We start from the raw sequence: 19,070 nt of genomic DNA, 5'->3' as shown, positions 1-19,070 counted from the left end.
CTTTCCTACCTTTTTCTGACATCATCCTCCCCTTAAAAAAAAAAAAAGGCTCTGATGGGGAACGGTTAAAAGTAGGCTAGTCCAGTCCCCCGTATTACATTGTCCTGTGCCAATGAAGCATGGTTAGTATCAGCCCCCAGAGAGCTTTGGGGAGTGCAGGGAAAAGGGTGTCTAAACTTTCCTAACTCGTCCTCATCCTGAAGCATTTTCTCTTAGATTGTGTTGTTTTTAAAAGAAAGGCTTCCGTAGGGGTGAAGAGGATGGGGAGAATGGTAGAAATCGTGGGGAAATGATTGTATTTATTAGCTGTCTTTCTGCGGCTGTCCCCATGGAGACAATTTGTGATGGCAAAGAATGCAAGGAGGGGAGGCTGATGCCTGATTGGGATGCTTTGTATTTGGCAAAGTGGCTTCTGATTGGCCTGGGAGAGCCCCGAACTCGCCGGAGTCGATATTCATTCAGCTTGCTCAAGTGCTTGCTAAACTGCATCCAAACACTGGCGGGCCCTGGCTGCCTCCGCCGAGGTTGGCGGTGTGTAACCTGCCTAACGAGATTAGCAGGGAAGGGGCTCTTCTCTGCAGCGACGCGGCCGCCAGCACCGGTGAGAAAAGCTGCCGCGCGCCGGGTGAGTGTCCGTGCTTGCTTACAGGGAGGCCACCCCGGCTTCTGCCCACTTCAGAGCTATCTAACAAGATTAGGCGCCGAGCTGGCTGGCATTCATGAGCCAGTCCCCGTGCCGGTGTGTGCTGGGGCAGCAGTGCGGGGCGGTGGGCTGCGGGCACGCGTCGGCTGCGACAGGAGTTTGCCTGCAAGGAGGCGAGCTGACGGACAACTTGTTTGGGTGGCTGAGAACTTTGACACGTCCCCCCACCTTCCCTCCATTTGCTTGGTGCTATTTGAACCAAAGCTTCTTGCTCTTAAGTCTGCCCGTCATGTTTTGCAGGTTTGCCAAGGTTTGTCCAAAGGCGGATTATAAACTTTTCATGAGAAACTCTGCACGGTGCATCCAGTGAAATGGCATCAGACAGTGAGGTAAAAACCCTACTGAACTTCGTCAACCTGGCCTCCAGCGACATCAAAGCGGCTCTGGATAAATCAGCTCCTTGTCGCCGGTCAGTTGACCACAGAAAATACTTACAGAAGCAGCTCAAGCGGTTTTCTCAGAAGTACTCACGGATGCCACGGTGTCACCCCAGCAAACCCCCTGAGTGTGGCTGGCGCAGGGGGGCAGAGGATCGAGGCCATGGCCCCCAGCCCGAGGCACCTGACCCCAGCCCCCATGGTGGGGCTGCCGCCGAGAAGGTGATGCAGACAGCCGAGGCAGAGGAGAGCCTCACTGGGGAACGGGTTTTGCAGGAGCAAAAACCTGAGGCTGTCCGGCCAGACCAGGTGCCCATGAGGAAGCGACAGCTCCCTGCCTCCTTCTGGGAAGAGCCACGGCCAGCTCAGAGCCTGACAGCCAGGGCCTTTCCTGCCAGTCCTGAGGGGCTCCCAGCCCCCAGAGACCCTCCTCCCTATGAGGGGAAGAAAAGCAAATGGAGCCCAGATGCTGCTAGCCCAGAGAGCCCTCCTGACCCTGCACCACATGCCGGGGAGAAGGACCCTGCCGGGGTCCTCTCAGGCCGGGTGGGTGCCTGGACCTGCTGCCCCTTCCCTTGCCCCGGGACAGGGGTGTACCAGCCCCCGGGAGCGCTGCCCCCATCGCCCTTCCCAGGGCTGGGACTGTGGAGGAAGAGTGCAGCCACACTGCCGGCGGAGGTGCCACACTTCTGCAAGGAGGCCGATGGCACGGGGCAAAAACTCTACAGGCCCATGGTTCTGAAACCCATCCCCACCAAGCCTGCCATCCCCCCACCCATCTTCAATGTTTTTGGCTATCTTTAGCGGGGCAGTGTCAGAGTCATGCTGAACACGACAGCTCCTGAGGGTGAATTGAAACGCCCGGTCAGCCACCAGGCATGAGCTGCTGGCAGCGTGGAGCGGCAAGGGAAGGAGACCAGTGATCACACCCTCTTCCTCGTGGGCGGGCTGGGGGGAATTAGTAACTGTTGGGAAGCTACTTGGGCTCCACTCTCCTCTCAGTACGCGGGTGTAAATCGAGAATAAACCTTACGAAGCCGGTGGCATGGAGCATGAGGCAAACCAGGGCTCTTTCATGGATGGGCATTGTCTGAGGCGCGGTGAGCGGGGCTGCAGGCCATTCATAGCTGCACTTGTAACACCTAGGAGACCTCCTCCATGTGGGAACATCTTTCTGGGGCTACCCTGCAGCAGCAGCAGTGAAATGACATGAATTAAACCCATTCAAAAAGTTTTTGTACTTTAAAGTCATTCCGGAGAAGTCAAGACATTCAGGTCACTTGGTTTTGCATGCAGGAGACTGAAAGGACAGTATTTAATGTAGAAACCACACTTGTGAATGATTTAAGCTCTTGTTGTATGTAAATACTGAAAGAATTAAAAGAAAAAAATAAGGGAAGAAAGGAGGTTAATTTTATTTTGGTGATTCTGCAAATGCAGTCTGTCTAATTTTATCCCAGGGAGTAGACACAGGTTTTATTTGCAACTGGTGGGGAGATATGAGGGCTGAAATCTCTGCCTATGCAGATTGATATAAACTTAAAAGTAATTCTGATGCTGGGAAATTAGCTAGCATTAAGCTGGTGCAAATGGAAGCAGGATGAATTCCCACATCAGGAATTACTCTGCACTAACAGAACAAATGAAGAATTGTATTAGTTTAATACAAAACCATGAAGTATGATAGAAGGAAAAAAGTGTAAAGAACAGCCTGCCTTGATTTCTGGCTCACAGATGTTTTTTGTTTTGCCCGATTTTAAGATGCTATCCCAAGACCTGGCTGTAAATGTTTTGCCTAGTATTTTCCTAATTATTTCAACAAATTGGCATTGAAGAATTTATTACAATTTTTTTTAAAGTTAGGTTTCTCTTAAACCCATGGCGAAAGTGTTACTAAGACACAGAACATGAGATCTGAGATGTTTAATATTGCAGGTGTATTTATCTATTCAGTTATACTGGAGTATATCACTGAAGTCAAAAGAAGAATATTTTGAGGGGTAAAAGGGCCAGAGAATGGACACCTGTGATATCCCAAGGCCTGAACCTGTACTGTTGCTGGAGCTAATGGGAACTTCACCCAGGTTCAATAAAAAGTGGCCTTGATTGATTTGGTCTCTGACTAGTGAAGCTCTTTATGACTCCTAGTATCTCTGCAAGGGTTAAAAAACAGGCAACATTTCATTCAAGCACATTGCAGTCATGAAAAAATTATCATCTGAGGCAACTGTAGAATGCCATTTTGGATCTTCTGATGGGCCTTGGTGTTGTATAACCAGGTTGCAACTTTCGTTAGAATACGAACTACTCACAGGCTAAAAGTATTTAGTTCTTTCCCCAAACTTCACATATCCCAACAATGTTCACTTTTATGGAAACAACATCTGTAATGTGTTAGTAGAGCAAGACAAAAGTAGAATTGGAGATGGCTTTCATTGCTTTCTCCTTGCTACCAGCACTTAATATATGTATCAATCCTGCATAAACTATTCCTTTAGGAAGAGAGCAGGAGCTATCTTTGATAGCACATACCTGCAACTACATGCAAGGTATGAGGTGGTAAAGAGCTGATCTAGGGGTTAAAGACATCAAGTTAGCTCTTGATCCAGAAGTGAAGATAGGAACATACTTATATGCCTTTCCCTTTTTGGAAAAAAATCCTTGAGGAAGCTGTCCCTCTCCCCAAGGACACTAACAGAAACCAGAGGCAGTACCCCCATTGAAGTTAATTGGAGAGCAATGGCTTTTAATTTACAGAGCTGTAGACAAGGAATTTTTTACATGGAAATAAGGGTCCATCAATAGCTCTGGGTCACTGTTGTAATCCAGATGAAGCCAGATGCTGAACTCTGTCTCAGTGCTGTCAGTGCAGAGCAGCCTCCTTGGTGTTGGTCTGGGTGAGCAGAGCAGGTCATGGAATGAACTACAGGTATTGCAGAGATTGCTGTGCACAAGTGTTCCTGCTTGAATTCAGAAGGGAAATTTCACAGTGCTGTGTATCACACCAGCATATGCATTTCTATCAAAATTAAAATACTTGGCAAAGTGTATAGCCTCTGTATAAATTTTATTTCTGGAGAAATCCAGAGAAAGAAGAGAGTTAAAATCAAGTTTCTCTCTTTTGAATGTTAAATTCTTTGTTTTCTTTTTTTTCTTTTAAAGTCTTTCTTTTTTAAATGTATGTTGCTGCACATTTTCCATGTAGTAGAATAGTGTTTTTTAAAGGATCGAACCAGATCATTCTAAATGACTTCTGACTCAGATATTTATACTCTTACTCTCAGATTTAAACTAATGTTACTTTTTAAAATCCTTTGTGACATGGATGGCCCTTGCTGGGGCTTTGAACTGGAGCAGCAGTGAAGTAAAACATAAATGAACAGAAGACAATTGTTAAGTATATTCAAAATCACTGAATGGGGATGTGTGAGACTTTCTGAAAGGTTTGCAAAGAATAGCAACTCTGTCTCCTCTTTAGTAATATGTACTGTTCTCTCATCCCTGAGATTAAAATCAGAATTATTAATTGTTCAAGCTGGGATTGAATCAGAATTTTCCTGGATATTTTTGTGTTTGGCTGTTGTTATTCAGGACAGCTGATAGCTCTTCAGAATCTACTTGTTTATTCATACTTTGTTTGAAAGATGGAAACATAACATTTGAGAGCTGCTATTTACAAAAACAATGCAAATTTAAACTTTTAAAACCACAATAGCTTTTATAAATAATGGGAAGGGAGAGGTAAATGAAAAAGCTTTCATACAAAATGAAATTAAAAAAAAATCAAAAAAAGTGCACAAGAACATCAAGTGAATTGCACATTTTGCAGTAAAAAAAGTACAGTAACCTGGTCGTGAAATATTCCTAGAACATTTCACATAAATTCATTGTCTTGGAAGGAGAATATTTATCACACTCAGTAAAAACAAGCCACTTTACTTTGCACTAGAACTACTGATCTGCTTATAAAGCCTGGTTTGGTTGGGTTTTGGGCTATTTTTCTTTTCACAGTAACTTCTAAGCAGATGCATTAAAGGCACATTGAATTTGTGCAGATTCAGTATTTTGCACAAAATAGTATGTCAGTGACTGGAGCGGAGAGGTAGCAGGCTCCATTTCAGTGCAAATAGTTGTAAACTGAGTATGTGAAGTTTTGCTGTAACGATCAAGCAGAAAGGACTCAATAACATTGTAATTACCAGATTCCCCCTCTAATAGACTCTTCTCACCTCAGTTTCTGTGCACAGCATGCACTTATCCTTCCCACAATTGTGTTATATTCCCATCAGACCAGTGTTCTCCAGCTTAGTGACTCCTGCTCAGGACAGATGGTTGACAGCAAACCAGGACTTGGGTCTCCCAATAGAAATGAAGGGCTCTTGGTTGAAAGAAAAATGGGCTTTCCATATTTGTGCCATTCAAACCTAGTTTCAACTTCTCCAAGGACATAAAAAGAAATTGCAGCTTGCTAGACTGTTGTGGACACAACAGTGTTGGCTCAGGGGAAATTCCCATTTTGGGATAGCTTATGAAATCCCACTTCTCTGGTTATACCTGCAGTTGGTGATTGTGAATCCTTTCTCTCAGCCAGGGTCTCCAGTGCTGTCACCGCACACCAAACAAACACTAAAGTGGTCTCCAGCAAGCTGTGTTTGTATCCATCACCCTCTACAACTCTGCTTTGTTACACTTATTTAATTTCAGGGACTTTTCTTCTGATTTATATCAACGTAAGTAGGACCCAGGCCTTCGCTATTCAGCCTCAGAAAGTGAGAGATGGATGAACTCCACAGGTGATTTTCTGTCTCTCAAAGTACTGCTTACCAATACAGGGCCTCCACTGGCAAAACTGGTCTAGAGATTTTCTGTACCCCATCCTTTTCTCTCCACCCAGTATTTTTCTAACCTGATGAAATTCCCTGTTCACACTGGAGGAGACAAGGAGGTAGATCCTAAACTGACAGTAAAGGAAGTCACTGGATGAAACATCACCAGTGGAGGAATCTCACCTGACTTTCCAAAGCTTTGCAAGAAGATCATCGTTCAGTGTGAATTGAAACTCTGTGGGTTGTTCAACTTTCGCATCCAGGTAGGGGACAGCTGTGACAGAATGCTGTAGCTGTAACCAATTTAGGTTTGCTCTCATCCTGTCCCACAAGTGCTGAGCACATTTTGCACAAAGTCATCACAAAATCTGAACTTGTGTGCCCAGACAGACCTGTATGTGTGCAACACACTTTAGTCCTGTGTTAAGGTTTAAAACTCCACACAAATAAAAGTCAGTGCAATGCATTTTCCCTACTTACATTTCTATCTGATTCCATGCATGGTATGTAGACCAACAAATAAAACCAGATCTGCCATGTCTGGGGGGGACTCCAAGCAGACCATGATGCACAGCTCCTTTATCACCTAAGGAAAGAATGAGTGTGCTTCTAGCATAAGATCTGCATAGACATCATTCCAAAATTTCAGTTCTTTCATACTTTCTTAGGTGCCTATTCAGGAATGAAGCACTCATCAAAGCAGTTCAGCAAGTCACACCTGTCAGCTGAGCTGTAGTCACTGCCAATAACCACTCATGGGCTCCTTGGCCTCCCCAGCTGTGAGGGAATGTGACTTGTTAAAAACTTCAATAAAAGAATTTCACGGACAATTATAGTTGTTCAGCAGATAGATGGTAACTTGTTAAGCTGCCATAAATCAGTTGAGGATCTGAGCTGTAAATAGGTGACCTAATTTTCAAAGAAGCTAAGATAATAACTTTTATCAGTTTCAAAGGGAGCTAATAGATATTTCAGACTTCCAAAGTCAGAAAATTCAGGGCTAAATCCCAAGGTTTTTAGTCTACCTCACTAATAGATGACACTAAATGTGATCCGCCTGGCTTCAGTGGAACTACACCTAGTGCAAGCAACTTGACATTGTTTAGGCACCTGAATAAGGATTTGGAAGCCTAATTCTGGATATTCATTTTCATGAATTTTGAAGTCTGACTTTCATAATTTTGAAATAATTTCTCTTTCTTCCATTGATAGTATTGCTGTAGCCACAGAGGTCCAAGGAGTTAGGAAAGGCTGGGTTTTTTAGAGATAAGATCTTCTAGGGGAGGAACAGATTAAGTTTGTGTAATAGTGTTGCCTTTCTCCTTCACACCACTCTGTTCCCTGTCCTCTAGGGCTTTGTTTTGTTCTGACACCAGATTCATGACAGTGTAAACCTACTGTTTACAGTGCAGCTACTTCTAATTTACACCAAGAAAAGAAAAAAAAAGAGCTCAGATTTACTTTCAAATCCCCAGTCTAGGAAATTCTCTCAGAATGACAGAAAGCAGAATGACATTGCAAATGTAATACAGAATGAACTCCATTCACTATGTGCAAATACAGTTCTTACTTCCTCCTTAAATAAACCTTTCCTTGATTTTTAAAGGATTCATCATTTCTGGATTTTAGTCTGTTAAAGAAATCTGAGATTTGAATGTTCAGAAATCAAGTACTCTACTCAATAAGAAAGATACAAAAAAAGAAAGTAAAAGTGTTAGCAAGGTGGTGTAAAAGTATCAGAGAATTAGCAACCCGCACACTTAGCAGAAATCCAAACAATAGAATAGAAAATACAATAAAAATCTCAGTCAGTGAAGGAAATGTGATTGTCTTCCCAAATATGTTGACTCTCAACAATTTGTTAATTGTCATCACAGCAAGGATGCTAAGATTCACCACAACCCTTGGATACCTTTGTATTCCTCTCCAAATATTGGTACGACTCATTTGTCAGTGTCAGCTTTCATTTCTTGTTCTTTACAGAACAAGCGCAGAGGTGAATCATATGTGTTTGCTCTTGAAAAACCTAACAACAGTCCTATCTTTAGCTCTGTCTCCTCCATTTTCTTCTCACTCACGCTTCAAAAGCATATTTCTCTTAGATTAGTCATTGGAGGGTGCTTGACCAAGCCAGCAGCAATTCCTCCCCGCTGTGGGCCCTTGCCATGCTGGTGATGCTGGGTGCCATGCTGGAAAGCCACTGCATATCCATCGTGCCTGGGGTCACTGTCTGTAATCGTGCTGTAAGTATCGGATCAGTCTGTCTGGGAGAGGCAAGGTGTCAAGAAGCTTAATGCGATTTCTTCCAACCAGGCTTCGTACCTTGATGCGGCAAAGATGGGAAAGAGGTCGCGGAGGTTCTGAAAGACAGGCAGGTTAGAAGCATGAGCAGAACAGTTTTAACTTCAAATGGGCAGCTCAGCTTGGCCAGAACAGTGTGAAGAGGAAAATGGGAGAAGGAATATAAAAAGGGGTGGTTCTCTGTAATGAAGGGATAAGGCGTCTGAGATTGATAGAAGATCATCTTTCTGGGACATGACACAGGGAAGAAAGTGTGGTTGGAAAGTAGGGTGTTGTACCCATCTCAGCCTTAGAGGTGGGCTTTCTAAGAGGATCTGTATAAGCCACTTCAAAGTATTCAGCCTTCCCACTGAAAAAAAATGCAGTAGGTACCAAATTTACCTTGATACCAGAAACCTAATTCTAATACTGTCTATGAAAGACTTTGTATCCTGAGGGAAAGGATATTTAGGAGAGCTCAATACAAATAAAGACTTTAAAGGCCTCTGGTCATAAGACTGCTGTGGGGATTGTCACACTGCCCACCTGTCCTGACCTGACTGCACCCCAGGTACAGCCAAATGGGCCTTTCTGCATCACAGTGCTCATTCCCAGTGAGTCAAATCCATGGCTGGTGTATGTTTCACATCACAGTCAATGACATCTCAGAAATTTCTAGCGCCTAATACCCAGTCCAAAGTATAATTCAGTTACAGCAAGGAAATCCTTTCCATTTTATGGGATGAATATTTAGGTGATGGTGACTGAGGTTTTGAATCTAACAATGGGACTAGTTGTGTCAGATTCTCTCCTGGGTGACCATACCTGCTTTTTCTTTAATGACAGCCCAGTCCTCATAGCTGTCAATATGCTCCTTGAGCCGGGAACAGAGCTGCACATTACCCACATAATCCAGGAGAACATCAATGATTGGCCCAGCCCAGCGACTTATCTCTGGAGTAGACACCATTTCACAAAACTTCAAGGAAAAACAGATTGACTACAGTCAATGAATGCACTTGTGGAAACAGCAACAATAACAATGGCCCTGACAACTTCAATGGTCCCACCCTTCTACCAGCTGTGAGGGAAATCACCGGTTTCCCTTCAGAAAACTTAAAAGCCTATTCTTTGACAACTGAGATTAGAACCCCATCTTTACAATCCCAGGATGACACAAATCCCTGGTGAAGTCCTAGCTTTGGAGCATGGAAGAATGATGAATTGTTTACAAGTCCAAAGGTCCTACTTCCACAGAAGTGTGAGGGCAGGGGAAAATTGCCCCAAGTCAGTGAGGGGCTGCTGAAAAGTCCATGCAGTCCAGGGCACTATGACCAAGCATTCTGGGTCCCTTCCCCTTCTTGGGAGGGGCTCTGTGGGGCTACCATGCAAAAGGAGGCTTAGGGAAAGAGGGAGATTCAGCAGAGTACAGCACCTCCTGCTTCTTATGAACCCACTAGTGTCTGCAGCTTTTGGGGACCAAACACCTTACTAGAAACAAGTTGGGAGAATGGAAGAAGTCTCTACTCAGATGAATCCCAGGCAGTTTTACTCACTTACGAGAGAACTATCCTGGGCCTAATAGAGAGGCATCTTCCTTACTCAGTCCTGGATCAGGCAAATTTTCTGTTGCCCACAGTGCGAGCTGCAGAATACTGAGCCATTGCATGGTGGGCTGCTTATGGAGATACTGCAGAATAGACTTAAGGACCTGACTTCAGGCAGTCTCATTTCAAAAAAAGTGGTGACTTTTCGTCTCACTTTAATCTAAATATGTATATTATATCAGTCAGCCTCATCTGTCTCTTCTAGTGTTCTGCATCTGATGAAGATATCTGTGGATGTATCTGCATGTGAACAACCAGGAAGTTTAACATGAATTAAATCATGCTGTGTGAGTAAGAATTCAGGCACAGAGCTGAATCCAATTGAATGATGGTGGCTTAAGCACCATCCATCAGCTTAGTCACTGAGACTGTATGCAAACACCCTCCAAGCTCACACTAAATGGGAAAGAAAACACACCAGCTTAAACCTCTTTCAGTCTAAGCTCCTGTAACTAGATCAAATTTGATTATACATCCATGAGTCCTAACTCAAAATGCATTAAACTGTTGTGTGGATACTCTTATTCAGAAATAAAATTATATTATCTTACCTAGTAAGGAATAAAGCTGCAGAAAAGGCTATTTTACTCAGGGTAAAAGCATTCACAGAGGTGTTTACTACTCTTCTCTTATTTTTCACTGAACATTACTGTGTATTGTTTCCCAGGAGAACTAGATACAGTGATGTCTGCAGGATCGCAGTGGACAACCCGCAGTTTCCTACCTGGACTGCTTATAGGAAGTTCAGTCAGTATAGCTGGCTGTCACTTTCCAGTGCATATGCCACTGCCATGCAGTTATCCATAGGATGTGCCAGCTGGGGATCTGCACTATCACCTCCATGCAGCAACTTCTTTATCAGTTTAAATGAAGATACATGTAGAGCAATAAAACACTGGATCTTATTTGCTCTGTTCTTGTCTCTCGCAGAGACCTTGCCTGCTTCTTTCTGTCTTCCCTATTCACAAGCTCAATCTACAAAAACATTTTCTGGAATAAACGTGTTTCAAAAGACATTGCAGGAAAATAAACACAACAAAATGTAGGAAAATAATGCAAACCTGCAACTGCAGGCAATGGGATTGACTCAGGGACAAAGTGGCTGTGAGCCTTTGTCCTCAGCAGAAACCTGAATGCCCTCTTGCGGCAGTACGATACCGCTCTCCCCACCTTCATGGGTTTGACAGCAATTCTGGAAACGTAGAGGAAGGCAGCAACCATTTGTCTGCATTCACTTTCTCCAGGACACATTAATTTAGTGGCAACAGTAAGGATTTATAGTTATGCATTTTCCAAATCCACTTACAGTAGCTCATAGTCTTTTAAAGACTAATCATTCAGATTTATTACCCTTACGTAATCTTACACAAGAAAAAAGAAAATGCACGTCCTTTGTGTGGAGAAGGCTACAGTTTCATAAGATCCTCTGTATTTCAGAATACAAACCCTAGCATAACTATGTATCTTGAAGCTACACCACACATGCCTGACTTTTATTAACCGAAATACTAGCAGTAAAAGCAATTTAAAAAGAGTATTAGAGGGAAAGAATTGCTTTTTTTTGTGTATGCATTTGTCCCTTACTGCTCTCTCTCTCTAGGCACAGATAAAATTTTGTACAGCTTTTGCTACCTCTACCTCATGTGCTCTGACCTTTGAGGAGATGACTGTGAGTGACCTAATATTTTGTTAGTTGATAGTTTTAGGTGAGATCCAGAGGGAACGGGTTTTGAGTGGCTAGAATACCATAGAGGGCTACAGACAAACCATCTCTCCCTGCCCTAGAATTCCATCTCTCTGTTCACTCTACCTGCTACCATATCATGAAACAAGGACTAGAGTTGATACATTCTATTAATTTTTCTTTGACAAAATAAGTGGAATCTTGGAAGAATTTTGCTGTGGCAAACTTTCTCAGGGAAAAGTCAGCTCTGTTTGGGATAAAAGATTATTGTGATGGACTCTTACCATCCTCTTTATAAGATTTGTTTGTTTGTTTGTTTTTTTCTCCAGATGTTTTACTGGAGAGTAAAGTCTTTTGGAAGACAGGACTGATAATAAGATAAAGATTTCCTAGGATCTTTTAATATTTTCCTTTATTCTTTCTGCCGCTGAAGAACATTTATTGGTAACCATGTCTTTGAGATTCTTCTGAATCCCTCAAAACTACACTTAAACTAGATAGAAGTTGATAGCAAATTTTGATTGGATGGTCAGACTTCATTTGAGATATATTGGGAGGAGAGAACATACAGAAATCAGAAAAAAAAAGTAATCTGAGATTCTGCAAAGTCCATTAAGGTACTGAGAGTCCAATCCCAGTCCAATGGAAGCTGAGCAAGCTGCACTTTGGAAAGTACCGCAAAGATACATGTATGAAATGTGCATATGCAAAATCTGTCTTTGAAAATATGAAATCATGGATCTAAATCTCCTAACCTCTTGTGAAAACTTCAACTATAATTCACAGTCATATAGCTAATGTAATAATTTATGCTCTCTCTCTGTGATTGCTTAGCCAGTAAACTTAGAAGGTGCAAATATTTACATTCACTAGTTTACCCTCATAAAGTGAAGCTCTAGACAATTTTAATGTAATCAGTAGATAAAATTCTGTATCAGACAAAACAAATCTTACAGGACATATAAAAAAAGCAGGTTTCTACCATCTATATGCTACCACCCATACATCTGTCAGGAAAAAATGCCTCACTCCTGCACCTCAGGCCCAGAGGAAAGAATGTTATAGAACTGTCAGTAAGGCTGTCAAGATGGCTATAATTCACTGTAAATTCAAGCTGGTGCCACAGAGGCTGTTGCCTACCTTCCTGCTGTCACTGAACATGAACTTGGAACATTCACAGACACTTATTGAGCCTTTTTTCTGTAAATAAAGTGGAGATATTGGCAACTTCTCTCATCAGAAAGTTGTGAGAAAAAATACACTAAATTTCTCAAGATCTATGGGTAGGAGCTGTCCTCAGAAGTCCTACAGGTAGACTGGGCAGTGCTTACCTGTACTATGGTTGGCTCCTTGGTCAGCTGAGGATCATTAAGTCTTTCCCGTCTGTAATTTAATGCAGGGTGGGGGCCGTTCCCATACTGACACTCGAAACAGGAACTTGCATCACAGCCCAGATCCAGGAGATACTTCAGCACGGAGAGGTACTTCATTGAAAACATGATGGTAGCTGGAAATGTGGTGGGATGACTTGATATATAAGCATCAATGTTTGCTCCATGGTCAAGGAGCAGTTTCATGGTCTTCATGCAGCCATGACGGATGGAGATGAGTAATGGGTTGATGAGGTCAATATTGGGGTTGGCTCCGGCTTGCAGCAGGAGCTCTGTGGCATAGATATTGTTGTTAAAAACTGCAAAATAGAGAGGGGTGGTGCGTCTGTCCTCATAAAGGCAGGACCGTTCATTGGAGAGGGCACTGTTGACCTCGTAGCCAGCATCTATCAGCTCTTCCAAGATGTCATCATTGTTCCGTTCGGCCGCCAAGTGCAGGGGGCTGATGCCACTACGTTTGACGCGGGTGCGGCTGGTCACAGGGATCAGCATGGAGACAATCCTGCCAGCAGGAGAGTCAGTGAATAGCAGTGAGCTCTAGGGGATTTACAAGCCTACAGCAAATCATAGCTTTATGGCTGTAACCATAAGACAGAGTACTTGGGTACAGGAACAACTCTGAGAGAAACCGGGGTGTAAACTTTAAACCTATCAACAACTCCCTCTGCTCCTACCTTGCCAAAAATGTGAGTTGTATGACCCCCTCTCTCATGGAGGAACCCTTTTTTTTTTTGATTACCACCCAGTTTCTGTGATGTAATGGCAGCTACAGGACCGACATGCTGGCACTCGCCTACCCTCTTGTAACTTCACTTAGGTTCCACAGCCCAAATGGCAGACAACCAGCCAGGATCTACCAGATGTCCTGCACCTTCATCACCATGCTGTGGGTAGGACTGGAGGAAAAGGCAGATACCCCCCAGCCTGAGGTGCCAGCAGAAAGGCTGTATCTCCTCACCTTTGTAGGTATCTCCTACAGAAAGGCTGTATCTCCTCACCTTTGTAGGGATTGCTTTATTGCTCAGCAGAGAAGGGTGCCAACATGAAGCGCTGGCAGGTGTTGTGGGTCACAGCCACAGCAAAAGGCATAGGTTAAAATACATATTTGGTTCCCAGACCTCCCCTGGCAGATTTTACAATTCAGTTATTGCCCTGCATTGATCCCTATCCTGGAGGCCCTCACTGTGTGGCTTTTGGCTGTGGCAAATCCATGGGGCTGTCAATGTCCGTCCCAGATCATGGGGAGCCAAAAAGACAATTAGTAAAGGGGAGAAAAAGAAATAAAAATATTCTCCAGGCTGGTTTCCATGTTTTAGCCAAGGGAGAAAAAATGTACAGCCAAGTCCTAAACTCCAGTAGTGAGGGATTGCTATTGGAACGCATGATGTGGCCTTAAACACAACAACATAAATCAAGCTGCTCTCATTATGTAATGTGAATTTCAAATATATGATGTATAGGAGCCCTGCAGTTGCAAATCTGTGATAATTTTTATGTCTGCATAGGTGTCATTGGAGCTGCATGACCAACCCAATAGGTTAAACCTTCATTTCCTGCTATAAAGTTGGGTGGTTTAGCCAAGGCACTAGGTTGATTGTGTAGATACAGATAAGTCACCTTTTAGTACTTCAGACAGAGACTAGGGACCATCCAATGTGAGTCTGCCTGCTGTTTCCAGAGATGACCATGCTTCCTACATAATGTCTGTGAAGAGAGGGGTATCTAAATAGGAACTTGTTCAGCAAGCCAAGCACACCTTCTTCTTTTTTTTTCCTCCCATGCAGATTCCTCTATCTAGCAGCCAACAGCTTTGGTAACACACAAACATGCAAAGCTCAGTTTCCTACCATGTAGAGAGTCTCCTTTAAAATGCTGTGTATCTTCAGCATGACTGTAATGGCTAGTCCCAACACTGGGCCCTCAAACATATATTTACATAATGAACTAAGCCAAATATAAGTGCCAGTCTCAGTAAAACCTTTATTTGTGACAATCTGGTGATCCTGTGAAATGATCCTGTGAAAGATTGAGCCTCCAACGCTCCCAGAAGCTGAAATAAGAGTTGAAGATGCATTGCATTTTACAGGTTTATGTTCCTATTTACATGATGGACTATTGATGTCTCCAAGTTACTTCTAAATCTCATTTTTAAACAAAAATGTTTTTCAAATTATGTAAATATCTTGGGAAATTAAGCACTTTTTTTTTCTCTAAGCAGCTGCACTAGTTTTCCAGCACTGTGATACTCGCCAGGGAGCAGGAGGTTTGGGTGCTGGTGAGTTGGCAACTTCCCACCATCAGCAAATGTTCTGTAAGAGCCTAATAACAAAAAGGGCACAGAGCACTGCGAGGACACCATGCCAAGTACCAGCATTAGTCATCCCATGATCAAATGTTTTGAAGATTTAAGGGTCTGTTTTGTTCTTTCCCTCCAGCGTATGTGCTTCAGCCAGCTCTTCACATCTGAGTTAAAGAGGCACTGCATCATTTCAGTCTGCAAGGGGAACCTGAACCTCCCTGCAGGAGTACCACACTCAGGCTCCACATCCAAATGCTGAAGTGTTCTAGAGGTCAGTACAGTCCCTGTACTCCACATTTGTTTTGGTATGATAAGCAGGAATACATCAAATTTGTATCAATTTCATTGTGTAGCTCAAACTTGTCTCTCTTTCTTGCCCTTCAAAGTGGATTGGTCAGTAATATGGTGCCTCTATCTCTGCAGCCTTTCCTGTCCCTCTATAGGGAGAATGCAGCTCAAATGAAGGCAGCCAAGACCAGAGAAGTCAGACTATAGCCCATGTCTGTCACAGGGCTGAGCTTAATGTACCATTTTGAAATGGTGTCAAGTTTCTCCTTAGTCCCGACACCTGCTTCTGTGATTTCTATTTATTAGAAATTAAATGGAGCAGGAGGCAGAGCATCCTTAGTAGGAGTGTGCCAAGAGTTTACTGATTTCTATTTACTTAATAAATCTGCTCACATTTCAAAAAGTCTTCCCTTCTCAGCATCTCAGTTCTGAGGGGGAAAGAGTTAAATGACTGCTTGCAATTGTTCTACAGCTCATGAGATGACCCTTATGAATTTCTGGTCAGTATTGACAAGGTGTCATTTAAAATAAACAAACACCAAGCAACAAGAGTTGACAGTTGAGCCCTGGGACCACATTCTTTGCTTTTTGATGGTAAGGAGCCTTCGTGCTCTGGCAAAAAGTTGAAGTGTGGAATTCCTGCAGAATTACGTACTAAATCTGCAGGAATACAGAGGTCACCGTGAAGGGTGTTATTTTACTGAATACCAAAGGAATTAAGAATGATCAGCCAATTGGGCTAAAGCTTTGTCATTTAGATAAATATTTATAAGAGAATATCTCTTTCTTTTGTCTTTCTCTTGTACTTAGTTTGCAGCAGTTGTGCATAAAAATTTGTGTTCAGTCTTTTACAAGTGAAACTCAGAGTTTGGCCTAAATTCTGGTCTCATTTATGCTGCTGGTTGTCAGGAATAACAGATATAAGACCTGAATCAAGCCCTTGTTTTTATAATATATTATATATATTATATATATATAAAACCTAATATATTACATTCATAATAATCACGTTGCAGACTTTCCATGTAAATTTCTTTTCAGGTCATAGTGTGGGACTACTGAGGGGAGGAAAATATTAAGAGAGCTGGGCTGGACTTTATATAAAAACTGGATACAGATCAACTTACTGTACTTTCAGATAAACTTTTTCAAAACTGGAGCTGGGTTCTGTCTCTGGTGCAAGGAAATGTCTTTGTAAATCAAACCCTGGAGAAAATTTTGAGTCATGCCTGCATTAATCTGTGTGGGGTATCCATGAACATGTTGTAAGTGTATAAACCTGTTACATAAATCGACATTGAGCTTCCCTCTAGAATACACAGCTTGCACAGGGAAGTAGGCCTACTCCAACAACAGAAAATTAATATCCTCAAGTCTAACAAAGTGTTTGGACAAGCTTAATTGACAGTCCCAAGCAAACCTAAACACTAGGATGAAAAACTTTATGGGAAGGTGTAATGATGTCAAAAGCTTTTATTCCTTAGAGACTGTGAAATATGTAAGAATCCACTCTAGCAGTTCTCTGCAAAGATAGCTGTATTGTCCAGAAACAGTCATTGCAGTTGGATAGACTCTCTCATTTGCCTGTTCTCTCATTTGCCTGTTCCTAGAAGTATTTTGATAGAAACTGCAATAATCAGAGGAGTCCTCTACAGTCAGAAAAGGGGTTTGTCACTGCAAGATGTGATTGTGTTTTGCAAAATTAGCTGTGGGTCGCTCACCCTTCCAGCAGCATGGGGTTAAAGACAGGAACTAAAACTTGCTGTAGGATAAGAAGTACATGCTATGGAGTCCAGGCTCAGAAGCATGCTGCAATGTCCCAGATTTTGAAAGAGCCAGGTAAACGCTATTTACATGACAGTGCAACAATCCCATCCTAGACAGCATCTTCTATATTGATATACTTTATCACAGACTGTAGAGTTTGTCCCTTTCCCAGAAACATCTCTGTTTCAGAGGACTGTAAAAATCTACCTGATTCCTGGTTATTTTTTTCCATTATTTACTATTCTCACTGTTTTAAAGAATATGCTCAGCTCTGTCCCAAACACATTTCATTTGAGACAGAAACCACAGGGTCTTTTTATGCATTTGTCTGCTATAATTAAGAGTTATTTAATCACTCAGTAATAAAATATATTTTCCAGACCATGAGCAATTCTTGTCCTTCTTTTCTGAAGCCATTCCAATTTCCTGAAAGGTTTCTGAAAGGGAGGATACCAGAACTGAACACCATATTCTAGCAACAATCTCACTAATGCCCTAGAGATTCACTTAACCACTTCCTGCTGTCAGCAACTGAATTATTGTCAATAAACCTGAACATAGCAGAGATGAATCCAACATCTTCTGCTTGTGCAGAAGAATCACAATGGACTCGTAGGAAACTACGCTGCAAAAACTATTGACTAACACTCCCCACCAATACTTTTTTAATTTCATCTCAAGAATGAGGATCTCAGTTTAATCCACTTCCAAGATACATGATGTTATTTAGCTGCAGTAGGTGATGTCTTAGTAAAGTTAAAGAAATCTTTCACCCTTCATTCCTGCTCACCCCATCCCATCCCAACCTGCAAACACACTCTTCAGTGTATAATTTCTGGCCCAAGCTCTGCAAGCAGAAAACCCCATCCTCAACTAGTAGCTCCCTTGCTCATAATGCCAAGAATTAGATCTGAAACATTACATTCTCCTTTTCATAAGAATGTTAGATTCCTGTCTAAAAGATGAAACTATAAAATTAAACTTACTCGCAAATCCCTTTTTTGGCTGCTATGTGAAGAGGTAACAGACCATCCTTATTGGCTTTGTTAGCATCTGCTCCTTGGGACAAAAGAAACTCCACAATATGTACATGTCCATTTTTACAGGCTTCATAAAGGGCAGTGGCATTATCACTGGCTTGAGTATTTATATCAGCGCCTAGGAAGGAAGAAAATCTTTTAGCACCAAAAGGTTAAAATCAAATGGAAGGAACATACTTTGAATGAACACTACATCTCCATAACACTGGAAATACAAAATGATGGGTATTTTATGAGGGAGAGTTTGTCATGGGTAGCAACCATTAGTCCCAATCATGAATCCAGGCTCCATTCAGCTATAGCTCAAAGGAAAAAAAACTTTAAAATGGGCTGTTCTTTATATAGCATGGCCTTTCCTTCAAACACAATAATTCCACTAATATTTATATGTTTTCACTATGTATATACGCTATTCCTGATCAGGAGTTTGGACTAGATGATCTCAATAGGTGCTTTCCAAAATTCTATGGATATGTATTTATGATATATGTTTATACGCATCATTTATACTCTATATATTCACACTATATTTATAGAATTTATACTATGTTTTAGTTTTAGCACATATCCAGGCTAAAACAATAATCTCTAAAAAGACATCTGCATAGTGCCAAGCAAAAATTCTAAACAGGCTTTATTTGGGCATGTCTTAATTGATGAATATTGCATTTCAAAACTCAGCACCTGAGATCATATCTCTTCACGAGAGCTGAAGTTTGGCTCCAGATAGTTTTACAAAAAAAAAAATAATTATTAATGAGCTACTAGATCATGTGGGAATTTTTCTTTCTTCAGCTCTAATGTGTGT

General features: G+C 42.1%; 2 protein-coding genes across 3 annotated transcripts in view; one reads left to right on the top strand and one right to left on the bottom strand.

Annotated features, from left to right (window-relative positions):
* Nucleotides 1-525: 525 nt before the first annotated feature.
* On the top strand, nucleotides 526-2,903 carry LOC108504601 (protein FAM181A-like). Its single transcript, XM_017829800.1, has 2 exons — nucleotides 526-625; nucleotides 944-2,903. Exon 2 carries the CDS (start codon nucleotides 1,015-1,017, stop codon nucleotides 1,882-1,884), a length of 870 nt encoding a protein of 289 aa, XP_017685289.1. The 5' UTR covers nucleotides 526-625; nucleotides 944-1,014; the 3' UTR covers nucleotides 1,885-2,903.
* A 1,781-nt stretch (nucleotides 2,904-4,684) lies between these two features.
* The window catches only part of ASB2 (ankyrin repeat and SOCS box containing 2), a 42,337-nt gene continuing 27,951 nt past the window's right edge, over nucleotides 4,685-19,070 (bottom strand). For both annotated transcript variants that reach the window (XM_017829797.1, XM_017829798.1), the window contains 4 exons: nucleotides 18,209-18,380; nucleotides 12,809-13,370; nucleotides 9,012-9,165; nucleotides 4,685-8,266 (listed from right to left, as the gene is read on the bottom strand). In XM_017829797.1, coding sequence (XP_017685286.1) covers nucleotides 8,130-8,266; nucleotides 9,012-9,165; nucleotides 12,809-13,370; nucleotides 18,209-18,380 — 1,025 coding nt within the window. In that variant the 3' untranslated portion in view covers nucleotides 4,685-8,129. The remainder of the gene's footprint in view (nucleotides 8,267-9,011; nucleotides 9,166-12,808; nucleotides 13,371-18,208; nucleotides 18,381-19,070) is intronic.

This window comes from Lepidothrix coronata, unplaced genomic scaffold (genome assembly GCF_001604755.1).
Source record: "Lepidothrix coronata isolate B3197 unplaced genomic scaffold, Lepidothrix_coronata-1.0 Scaffold169, whole genome shotgun sequence".
NCBI classification, from domain to species: domain Eukaryota; kingdom Metazoa; phylum Chordata; class Aves; order Passeriformes; family Pipridae; genus Lepidothrix; species Lepidothrix coronata.
Note: the sequence above shows the minus strand (reverse complement) of the source record. Positions and strands in the feature narration are given on the sequence as shown.

Excerpts from the sequence above, each read along its gene's own strand:
- LOC108504601 (XM_017829800.1), top strand. The coding sequence starts at position 1,015 with ATGGCATCAGACAGTGAGGTAAAAACCCTACTGAACTTCGTCAACCTG.